We start from the raw sequence: 12086 nt of genomic DNA, 5'->3' as shown, positions 1-12086 counted from the left end.
CCCCCCCCCAATTAACCACATTAAGGGGGGGGGGGTCCCCATTTAACCCCATATAAACGGGGTTAATGAGACCCCCACCCAATTAACCCCATTAAGGGGGGGGGTCCCCAATTAACCCCATATAAGGGAAGGTTAATGAGACCCCCCCCAATTAACCCCATATAAAGGGGGTTAATGAGACCCCCCCCAATTAACCCCATATAAAGGGGGTTAATGAGACCCCCCCACCCAATTAACCCCATTAAGGGGGGGTCCCCATTTACCTCATATAAGGGGGGTTAATGAGACCCCCCCCCATTACCCCCATATAAGGGGGGGAGGGTCCCCATTTAACCCCATATAAGAGGGGGGGGGTCCCCAATTACCCCCATATAAGGGGGGTTAATGAGACCCCCCCCCATTTACCCCCACATAAAGGGGGGGGTCCTGATTTACCCCTATATAGGGGAGGGTTAATAAGACCCCCCCACAATTAACCCCATATAAAGGGGGGGTCCCCAATTAACCCCATATAAAGGGGGGGATAACGAGAAACCCCCCCCAGTTACCCCCATATAAAGGTGGGGGGTCCCCAATTACCCCATATAAAGGGGGCTAATGAGACTCCCCCCAATAGTAACCCATATAAGGGGGGGGTCCCCAATTAACCCCACATAAGGGGGGGTTAATGAGACCCCCACCAATTAACCACATTAAGGGGGGGGGGGGGGGTCCCCATTTACCCCCATATAAGGGGAGGGGTTAATGAGACAACCCCCCCCCCCCCCCATTACCCCAATATGGCGGCCCATTCCAAGATGGCGGCCACCCTGTTACCCCCTCCCCCCCCCAAATATGGCGGCCGTATCATGGCAACCCCCCCCAAGATGGCGGCCCATTCCAAGATGGCGGCCACCCTGTTACCCCCCCCAATATGGCGGCCGTATCATGGCAACCCCCCCCCCCAATATGGCGGCCCCTTCCAAGATGGCGGCCACCCTGTTACCCCCCCCCCCCCCAATATGGCGACCGTATCATGGCAACCTCCCCCAAGATGGCGGCCCATTCCAAGATGGCGGCCCACCCCTACCACCCCCCCCCCCCCCCCCCAATATGGCGGCCGTACAATGGCGCCCATTCCAAGATGGCGGCCCATTCCAAGATGGCGGCCAATTCCAACATGGCGCCCTCCCCAATATGGCGGCCCCTTTCCAAGATGCGGCCCACCTGCTACCCCCCTCCCCAAGATGGCGGCCCCTTCTAAGATGGCGGCCACCCCGCTACCCCCCCCAAGATGGCGGCCCAAGATGGCGTCCCAAGATGGCGTCCCGGTTCGGTTCGGTTCCGTACTGTATTCGGTGAGCGTCCTGTCGTCCTGCAGGACCCGGCCCTGGTAAATGAGCCGCTGTTTGTTGGCCGCGATGTTCACGGCGCCCGCGATTCGTTCCTTGAACTGACGACCGTGATCTGAAACCGGAACCGGAACCGAGACCTCAATACCGGAACCGAACGGAACCGGAACCGGGACCGAGCCCGAGCCCTCAATACCGAAACCGGCCCCTCAATACCGGAACCGAACGGAACCGGAACCGAGCCCTCAATACCGGAACCGGCCCCTCAATACCGGAACCGGAACCGGGACCGGACCGAGCCCTCAATACCGGAACCGGCACCTCAATACCGGAAACGAACGGAACCGGAACCGGGACCGGGACCGAGCCCTCCATACCGGAACCGAACGGAACCGGAACCGGGACCGAGCCCTCAATACCGGAACCGGCCCCTCAATACCGGAAACGAACGGAACCGGGACCGAGCCCTCAATACCGGAACCGGTTCCTCAATACCGGAAACGAACGGAACCGGAACCGGAACCGGGACCGAGACCTCAATACCGGAACCGAACGGAACCGGAACCGGGACCGAGCCCTCAATACCGGAACCGGCCCCTCAATACCGGAAACGAACGGAACCGAACCGGGACCGAGACCTCAATACCGGAACCGACCGGAACCGGAACCGAGCCCTCAATACCGGAACCGACCGGAACCGGAACCGAGCCCTCAATACCGGAAACGAACGGAACCGGAACCGGGACCGAGCCCTCAATACCGGAAACGAACGGAACCGGAACCGGGACCAGGACCGAGCCCTCAATACCGGAACCGGCCCCTCAATACCGGAACCGAACGGAACCGGGACCGACCCCTCAATACCGGAACTGCCCCCACCATTAACGGGACCCCCCCCCTTTAACGGGATTCCCACCCCCCCCCTCCTTAATGGACCCTCACCCACATTAACGGACCCCCCCATTTAACGGGACCCCCCCCGTTATACCGACCCCCCCCCATTAACGGGACTCCCCTTTCACGGACCACCCCCCATTAACGGGAGACCCCCCCCTCCACTTTAATGCGACCCCCCCCGTTAACGACCCCTTCCACACTTTAACGGGACCCCCCATTATACCAACCCCTCTTTAACGGGACCCCCCCGTTATACCGACCTCCCCCCTTTAACGTGACCCCTCCCCCGTTAACGGGAGACCTCCCCCCTCCCCTTTAACGCGACTCCCCCCCATTAACCGGGACCCCAAACCCAATTAACGTGACCCCTCCCCCCATTAACGGACCCCACCATTAACGGGAGACCCCCCCCCCATAACGGGACTCCCAACCCCCCCTTTAATAAACCGCCCCCATTTAACGGGACCCCCCCCCTTTAACGGACCCCAACCCCATTAACGGGACCCCCCCCCCCATGTTAACGTGGCCCCTCCCCCCATTAACGGGAACCCACCACCATTAACGGGAGAACCCCCCCCCATTAACGACTCCAACCCTATTAACGGGATCCCAACCCCATTAACGGGACCCCCGTTATATCCCGGTTAGGCCTCACCGTACCCCCCCCCACCCCACTTTAACGGACCCCCCCCATTATACCGACCCCGATTCACGGACCCCAACCCATTAACGGGACCCCCCCCACTTTAACGGGACCCCCCCCACCCCGTTATATCCCGGTAAGGCTCACCAGACCCCCCCCCCCACTTTAACGGACCCCATCCCCTTTAAAGGCCTCCAACCCCTTTAATGGACCCCCCCCCCCATTAACGGGACCCCCCCCCCGTTACCGTTAATCCCGGTTGAAGGCCTCACCTCCGGTTCCCACCCTGAAGCTCCGCGTCTGCGAGTCCAACGTCTTCACCATCACCTCCAGCGGCTCCTCGGCCGCCATCTTGGATCCTTCCCCTCCCTTCACTTCCGCCGCTTTCACTTCCTGTTAACCCCGCTCCGTTCGCTTCCGGGTCGAGCTCAACACCGCTCGACTTCCGCTCTGATCTGCGCATGCGCGATGCGCCGAAAGCAGGCCTGAGATAGACAGCACAAGTGGGCGGGGCTTCTTGGGGCCTTAGAGCTGCGCATGCGCAGTGCGCCAATTTGACTCCACAAAGCCACCGCCGCCATCTTGGAAGCGGGCAGCGTAGAGTAGCGTGTATTCCGCCATCTTTGCTGCGGGTAAGTCGCCTCATCGCCCGCCATTTTGGCTGCGGGAACGACTCCGGACCCCCGGCTTGGTTCCAAAAGTTGCTTTATTTGCATAAACCGCAATTAAAAACATCATTAACAAAAACTCATTAGAGAAACACGGCCGGAAAAGGGCGGAGCTTCGCGAGTTGTCAGTCATTCGAGTGGGCGGGGCCTCGCGAGGTGTCAGTCATTCGAGTGGGCGGGGCCTCGCGAGGTGTCAGTCATCCCTGTGGGCGGGGCTAAAGGCCCGGCCGGTATCAGAGCACCAATGGGAGGAGGGCGCGGCTACGCTCATTTGCATATGTGGGCGTGACCTACGAGCTTTGTGCGTGACCGTCTTCATTTGCATTCGTGGGTGTGGCCACGGCTCATTTGCATATCTAGGCGTGGCCTCTGGGCGTTCTGCGTTGTTACCTTCATTTGCATATGTGGGCGTGACCGCGCTTCATTTGCATACGTGGGCGTGGCCTCCATGCTTTGTGCGTCTGGGTGGTGGGCGTGGTCACGGGGGTTCGTTTGCATATATGGGCGGAGCCAAAGTCTTGGGGGGTGGGGGCGTGGCTTAATGGAGGCTCCTCCCCCTCCTTTTATATTGGGTCTGGGGGCTCCAAGATGGCGGATCTTTATGGGGGGGGGGGTTGTTTTAAGGCACTTCTGGCTGTTCTATGGGCCCTGGGGTGGGTCCATAGGTTTCTATGGGGGTCTCGGTGCCCTATGGGGCTTCACAGTGATTTGGGGGGGGGTCTTAGTGGTCTCAATGTGGGGGGGTCCCTCATGGGGGGGCTATGGGGGTCCTAGAGCTCCATAGGGGATAATGGGGGGGTCTTAAGACTCCATAGGGGTGTACGGGGGGGGTCCCAGGGCTCCATAGGAAATAATGGGGGCAGGGGTCTCCATAGGGGTCTCAATGAGTCCATAGGGGTCCGGGGGGGTCCCATAGGGCTCCATGTTATGGCCGGGGGGGGCTGAGCATTGTCCAGCCCGGGGGTCGGTTCATGGCGGCGGCTGCTCCCGGTGCCATTCCCGGTTCGGACCCGGTTTAAATCCCGGTTCCATTCCCCGTCTAAATCCCGGTTCGGATCCCGGTTCGATTCCCCGTTATTCGGATCCCGGTTCCATTCCCCCTTCAGTTCCATCCCGTTCAGATCCCGGTTCAGATCCCGGTTCAGATCCCGGTTCGTGTCCCAGTTTAAATCCCGGTTCGGATCCCGGTTCGGTTCCCCCTTCAGTTCCATCCCGTTCAGTTCCCGGTTCCATTCCCCGTTTAAATCCCGGTTCGGATCCCGGTTCCGTTCCCCCTTCAATCCCGTTGGGCTCCATCCCGTTCAGATCCCGGTTCGTTTCCCAGTTTAAACCCCCATTCAGCTCCCGTTTCGGCTCCCGGTCCGTTTCCCCGTTCACCTCGCTCCCGTTCGCCTCCATCCCGTCGTTCCTCCGGTTCCATCCCGTCTCCATCCGGTTCGTTTCCATCCGGTTCCCCCCTGTTCCCGTTCCTGAGGCTGGCGGCCAACACGATCCCCTGCAGGGCGGCGTAGGCGGCCCCGAGCGGCAGCATCAGCTCCTGCAGCACCAACCGGAGCCCGGCGGCCGCCATGATGAACGCGGCCAGGCCTTGACACCAGGCCCCGGCCGCTCCGTTCAACCCTATGGCCGTTAATAACCGGTCGGTTCCCAGGGCCCGTAAGGCCGCACGGGCCGCAGCGAGGCAACAAAGGGCGGCCAGGTCGAAAAGGCGGCGGGATAAGGACAAGCAGATCAATAACGGCTCCGAGGAACCGGATGGGGGAGAACCGGGACCCCACGGGGGGCCTCGGCCCCACGGAGCGACACGGGCCCAGCGCCACATTGGGCAAGATGGCGGACCGTCACTTCCGGCGTTGGTATGGGGGACGGGCGGAAGTTAGGCCCAGATTCCAAGATGGCGGACGCTCACTTCCGGCGTTGCTATGGGGACGGCAATTCAAGATGGCGGACGCTCACTTCCGATGTTACTATGGAAACAGCGTTTCAAGATGGCGGACGCTGACTTCGCCCGTTCTTATGGGGATGAAAGGAATTCAGAGGCCACAAAGGGCGGCCAGGTCGAAGAGGCGGCGGGATAAGGACAAGCAGATCAACAACGGCTCCGAGGAACCGGATGGGGGAGAACCGGGACCCCACGGGGGGCCTCGGCCCCACGGAGCGACACGGGCCCAGCGCCACATTGGGCAAGATGGCGGACCGTCACTTCCGGCGGAGCTGTGGGGACAGGGCGGAAGTTAGGCCCAGATTCCAAGATGGCGGACGCTCACTTCCGGCGTTGCTATGGGGACAGCTTTTCAAGATGGCGGACGCTCACTTCCGGCGTTGCTATGAGGACGGGCGGAAGTCAGGCTCAGACTCCAAGATGGCGGACGCTCACTTCCGGCGTCGCTATGGGGACTGCGTTTCAAGATGGCGGACGCTCACTTCCGGCGTTGCTATGAGGACGGGCGGAAGTCAGGCTCAGACTCCAAGATGGCGGACACTCACTTCCGGCGTCGCTATGGGGACTGCGTATCAAGATGGCGGACGCTCACTTTTGGTGTTGCTATGGTGACTGCGATTCAAGATGGCGGACGCTGACTTCGAGCGTTCCTATGGGGATGGGAGGAATTCAGAGGCAACAAAGGGCGGCCAGGTCGAAGAGGCGGCGGGATAAGGACAAACAGATCAATAACGGCTCCGAGGAACCGGATGGAGGAGAACCGGGACCCCACGGGGGGCCTCGGCCCCACGGAGCGACACGGGCCCAGCGCCACATTGGGCAAGATGGCGGACCGTCACTTCCGGTGTTGGTAAGGGGGACGGGCGGAAGTTAGGCCCAGATTCCAATATGGCGGACGCTCACTTCCGGCGTTGCTATGGGGACTGCGTTTCAAGATGGCGGACGTCCACTTCCGGCGTTGCTATGGGGACTGCGTTTCAAGATGGCGGACGCTCACTTCCGGTGGAGCTATAGGGACGGGCGGAAGTTAGGCCCAGATTCCAAGATGGCGGACGCTCACTTCCGGCGTTGCTATGGGGACAGCGATTCAAGATGGCAGACGCTCACTTCCGGCGTTGCTATGGGGACTGCGTTTCAAGATGGCGGACGCTCACTTCCGGCGTTGCTATGGGGACTGCGATTCAAGATGGCGGACGCTCACTTCCGGCGTTGCGACGAGGACAGGGCGGAAAAAGAGCCCAGAATCCAAGATGGCGGACGCTCACTTCTGATGTTACTATGGAAACAGCGTTTCAAGATGGCGGACGCTGACTTCCCCCGTTCTTATGGGGATGAAAGGAATTCAGAGGCAACAAAGGGCGGCCAGGTCGAAGAGGCGGCGGGATAAGGACAAACAGATCAACAACGGCTCCGAGGAACCGGATGGGGGAGAACCGGGACCCCACGGGGGGCCTCGGCCCCACGGAGCGACACGGGCCCAGCGCCACATTGGGCAAGATGGCGGACCGTCACTTCCGGCAAGTTAGGCCCAGATTCCAAGATGGCGGACGCTCACTTCCGGCGTTGCTATGGGGATGGCAATTCAAGATGGCGGACGCTCACTTCCGGCGACGCTATAGGGACGGGCGGAAGTTAGAACCAGAATCCAATATGGCGGACGCTCACTTCCGGCGTTGCTATGGGGACTGCGTTTCAAGATGGCGGACGCTCACTTCCGGCGTTGCTATGAGGACGGGCGGAAGTTAGGCCCAGATTCCAAGATGGCGGACGCTCACTTCCGGCGTTGCTATGAGGACAGCGTTTCAAGATGGCGGACGCTCACTTTTGGTGTTGCTATGGGGACTGCGATTCAAGATGGGAGGAATTCAGAGGCAACAAAGGGCGGCCAGGTCGAAGAGGCGGCGGGATAAGGACAAACAGATCAACAACGGCTCCGAGGAACCGGATGGGGGAGAACCGGGACCCCACGGGGGGCCTCGGCCCCACGGAGCGACACGGGCCCAGCGCCACATTGGGCAAGATGGCGGACCGTCACTTCCGGTGTTGGTACGGGGGACGGGCGGAAGTTAGGCCCAGATTCCAAGATGGGGGACGCTCACTTCCGGCGTTGCTATGGGGACGGCAATTCAAGATGGCGGACGTTCACTTCCGGCGCTGCTATGGGAACAGGGCGGAAGTAGGGCCCAGAATCCAAGATGGCGGACGCTCACTTCCGGCGTTGCTATGAGGACTGCGTTTCAAGATGGCGGACGCTCACTTCCGGCGTTGCGACGAGGACAGGGCGGAAAAAGAGCCCAGAATCCAAGATGGCGGACGCTCACTTCTGATGTTACTATGGAAACAGCGTTTCAAGATGGCGGACGCTGACTTCCAGCGTTCCTATGGGGATGAAAGGAATTCAGAGGCAACAAAGGGCGGCCAGGTCGAAAAGGCGGCGGGATAAGGACAAGCAGATCAACAACGGCTCCGAGGAACCGGATGGGGGAGAACCGGGACCCCACGGGGGGCCTCGGCCCCACGGAGCGACACGGGCCCAGCGCCACATTGGGCAAGATGGCGGACAGCCACTTCCGGTGTTGGTAAGGGGGACGGGCGGAAGTTAGGCCCAGATTCCAAGATGGCGGACGCTCACTTCCGGCGTTGCTATGGGGATGGCAATTCAAGATGGCGGACGCTCACTTCCGGCATTGCTATGGGGACGGCAATTCAAGATGGCGGACGCTCACTTCCGGCGCTGCTACGGAGACAGGGCGGAAGTAGAGCCAAGAATCCAAGATGGCGGACGCTCACTTCCGATGTTACTATGGAAACAGCGTTTCAAGATGGCGGACGCTGACTTCCAGCGTTCCTATGGGGATGAAAGGAATTCAGAGGCAACAAAGGGCGGCCAGGTCGAAGAGGCGGCGGGATAAGGACAAGCAGATCAATAACGGCTCCGAGGAACCGGATGGGGGAGAACCGGGACCCCACGGGGGTCCTCGGCCCCACGGAGCGACACGGGCCCAGCGCCACATTGGGCAAGATGGCGGACCGTCACTTCCGGCAAGTTAGGCCCAGATTCCAAGATGGCGGACGCTCACTTCCGGCGTTGCTATGGGGACTGCGTTTCAAGATGGCGGACGCTCACTTCCGGCGTTGCTATGAGGACGGGCGGAAGTTAGAACCAGAATCCAATATGGCGTACGCTCACTTCCGGCGTTGCTATGAGGACTGCGTTTCAAGATGGCGGACGCTCACTTTTGGTGTTGCTATGGTGACTGCGATTCAAGATGGCGGACGCTGACTTCCAGCGTTCCTATGGGGATGAAAGGAATTCAGAGGCAACAAAGGGCGGCCAGGTCGAAAAGGCGGCGGGATAAGGACAAGCAGATCAACAACGGCTCCGAGGAACCGGATGGGGGAGAACCGGGACCCCACGGGGGGCCTCGGCCCCACGGAGCGACACGGGCCCAGCGCCACATTGGGCAAGATGGCGGACCGTCACTTCCGGTGTTGGTATGGGGGACGGGCGGAAGTTAGGCCCAGATTCCAAGATGGCGGACGCCCACTTCCGGCGCTGCTATGGGGACACGGCGGAAGTTAAGCCCAGATTCCAAGATGGCGGACGCTCACTTCCGGCGTTGCTATGGGGACGGGCGGAAGTCAGGCTCAGACTCCAAGATGGCGGACGCTCACTTCCGGCGTTGCTAGAGGGACTGCGTTTCAAGATGGCGGACGCTCACTTCCGGCGTTGCTATGGGGACTGCGTTTCAACATGGCGGACGTTGACTTCCAGCGTTCCTATGGGGACGGCAATTCAAGATGGCGGACGCTCACTTCCGGCGATGCTATGGGGACTGCGTTTTAAGATGGCGGACGCTCACTTCCGGCGCTGCTATGGGGACAGGGCGGAAGTTAGGCCCAGATTCCAAGATGGCGGACGCTCACTTCCGGCGTTGCTATGGGGACGGAAATTCAAGATGGCGGACGCTCACTTCCGGCGTTGCTATGAGGACTGCGTTTCAAGATGGCGGACGCTCACTTCCGGCGTTGCTATGGGGACTGCGTTTCAAGATGGCGGACGCTCACTTCCGGTGTTAGTAGGCAGTCGGGCAGAAGCGTGGCCCAGATTCCAAGATGGCGGACGCTCACTTCCGGCGCTGCCATGGGTACGGGCGGAAGTTGGGCCCATAATCCAAGATGGCGGCGCACCACGTGATTTTCACCCCCCCCCCACACACACACACAATGGCGGCGGGCGGGAAACAAACCAAGATGGCGGCACATCACGTGACTTCCCTTCTTCACACACAATGGCGGAGGGCGAGAGCCCGTCCAAGATGGCGGCGCCCACGCGGCCCCACCGACCCATTAATAAAAACCCCCATTTTCACACCAAAACCGTCTTAAAATCCACCTTTATTAACCTCAAATCGCCGCGCAGCCTCAAAACGACCCAAAACGCTCCGGATCCCTGTAAAAAAAGCCGTAATAAACCGAAGGGAAACGGAAGAAAGGAGCGGGGTTGGGCCTGACGCTCCGCGGGCTCAGTGCGCTGCGGGCTCGTCACGGTGCATCGGCCACGTGCGGGATCCTCACGGCCGCGGGGCGGGGTAGGCCTCACTAGGCCGCAATAGGCCTCACTAGGCCGCAATAGGCCTCACTAGGCCGCAATAGGCCTCAATAGGACGCAATAGGCCTCACTAGGCCGCAATAGGCCTCACTAGGCCGCAATAGGCCTCACTAGGCCGCAATAGACCTCAATAGGCCCCACTAGGCCTCAATAGGCCGCAATAGGCCTCAATAGGCCGCAATAGGCCTCAACTAGACCGCAATAGGCCTCACTAGGCCGCAATAGGCCTCACTAGGCCGCACTAGGCCTCACTAGGCCGCAATAGGCCTCAATAGGCTTCAATGGGCCGCAATAGGCCTCACTAGGCCGCAACAGGCCTCAACAGGCCGCAACAGGCCTCAACAGGCCTCAATAGGGCCATAATGGGGGTTAAAAGGGGTTAAATAGAAAGCAAAGCGGCTCTTACCGTCATGGGGGCGATGAGGCGGTCGAGGCCTGTAAGGAGATAACGGTAAGGGTAGGCCGAGGCCTGGAAATAGGACGGTATGGGGGTAGGCCGCAACACACCGGGGGGATATGGGAGTTCTAGGGGGATATAGGGGGGATATGGGGGTATATGGGGAGATATGGGGTCGATATGGGGGGATATGGGGTCGATATCGGGGGATATAGGTGGATATAGGGGGATACGGGGTGGATATGGGGGGATACGGGGGGATATGCGGGTATAGGGGGGATATGGGGTGGATATGGGGGGATAGGGGGGATATGGGGTGGATATGGGGGGATATGGGGGTATATGGGGTGGATATGGGGGCATAGTGGGGATATGGGGTGGATATGGAGGATTCGGGGCCGTCGCTCAGGCTCTACGTTGTCCTCAAGGAGCTCGGAGACTCTAGTCTGAGCGATCATCAGCGCAACGGCCCCATAGAGCAAAGCGCAGCACGTACCCCCACCCGCAGCCATACTTACCGCAGCGCCGAATGGCGGCCGCAGCCGATGCGGCGGCTTTTATAACCTCCGAGGCTCCGCCCACGTGGCGAGGCTCCGCCCACTGGGTGGAGCGGCGCATGCGCAGTTCGTGCTGCGTGCTGAGCGCGGCCGCTGATTGGCTGGAGCTCAGCTCAGTGGTTTCTATGGGGCACCTACGGGGTGCCCGCAAGACCCGCCCCTTCATTAGCATATATTAAACCACGCCCGCTACAAAAGCCCCGCCTTTCTAATTTGCATAACCACGCCCCCTATAAAAAGGCAGTCTTTCCTGATTTGCATAGCCACGCCCCCTAAAGCAAAGCCCATGTTGTGAGACCCCGACCCCAATGGGGCCCTATATTAGAGTAATGGAGACCCCAACCCCAATTGGATCCCATATTAGGGTCCCAACGACCCCAACCCCAATGGGACCCCAACCCAGGAGACCCCAACCCCAATAAGAGCCAATATTATGGTCATGAAGACCCCAACCCCAATAAGAACCTATATTAGGGTCATGAAGACCCCAACCCCCATAGGACCCCCAACTCAGGAGACCCCCAACCCCAGTAGGAGCCTATATTAGGGCCATGGAGACCCCAACCCCAATGGGATCCTATATTAGGGTCATGAGGACCCCAATGGGATCCCATATTAGGGTCATGGAGACCCCAACCCAATGGGACCCTATAATAGAGTAATGAAGACCCCAACCCCAATTAGATCCCATATTAGGGTCGCAACGACCCCAACCCCAATGGGACCCCAACTCAGGAGACCCCCAACCCCAATAAGAGCCCATATTAGGGTAATGGAGACCCCAACCCCAATTGGATCCCATATTAGGGTCCCAACAACCCCACCCCCATGGGACCCCCAACTCAGGAGACCCCCAACCCCAATAGGAGCCTATATTAGGGCCATGGAGACCCCAACCCCAATTGGATTCTATATTAGGGTCATGAAGACCCCAACCCCCATAGGACCCCCAACTCAGGAGACCCCCAACCCCAATAGGAGCCCATATTAGGGTCATGGAGACCCCAACCCCAATGGGAGCCCATATTAGGGTAATGGA

The 12086-nt window shown here is 60.0% G+C and overlaps 1 protein-coding gene across 1 annotated transcript; it reads right to left on the bottom strand.

Annotated features, from left to right (window-relative positions):
- Positions 1-9847: 9847 nt before the first annotated feature.
- Positions 9848-11286, bottom strand: LOC146751199 (uncharacterized). Its single transcript, XM_085535285.1, has 3 exons — positions 11009-11286; positions 10500-10528; positions 9848-9934 (listed from the first exon to the last, which is right to left on the bottom strand). The coding sequence occupies exons 1-3, from the start codon at positions 11217-11219 to the stop codon at positions 9851-9853; spliced, it is 324 nt and encodes a 107-aa protein (XP_085391411.1). The 5' UTR covers positions 11220-11286; the 3' UTR covers positions 9848-9850.
- Positions 11287-12086: the final 800 nt, after the last annotated feature.

This window comes from Coturnix japonica, unplaced genomic scaffold (assembly GCF_054131305.1).
Source record: "Coturnix japonica strain WE unplaced genomic scaffold, WE-NBRP24 Scf114, whole genome shotgun sequence".
Taxonomy (NCBI): domain Eukaryota; kingdom Metazoa; phylum Chordata; class Aves; order Galliformes; family Phasianidae; genus Coturnix; species Coturnix japonica.
Note: the sequence above shows the minus strand (reverse complement) of the source record. Positions and strands in the feature narration are given on the sequence as shown.

What these genes read in the sequence shown, in the direction of transcription:
- LOC146751199 (XM_085535285.1), bottom strand. Translation starts at nt 11,219, where the DNA reads ATGCTAATGAAGGGGCGGGTCTTGCGGGCACCCCGTAGGTGCCCCATA. An exon ending in GGCCGCCATTCGGCGCTGCG is followed by an intron (nt 10,529 to 11,008) that starts GTAAGTATGGCT and finishes ATCTCCTTACAG; the next exon opens with GCCTCGACCGCCTCATCGCC. An exon ending in GCCTCATCGCCCCCATGACG is followed by an intron (nt 9,935 to 10,499) that starts GTAAGAGCCGCT and finishes CTTTTTTTACAG; the next exon opens with GGATCCGGAGCGTTTTGGGT.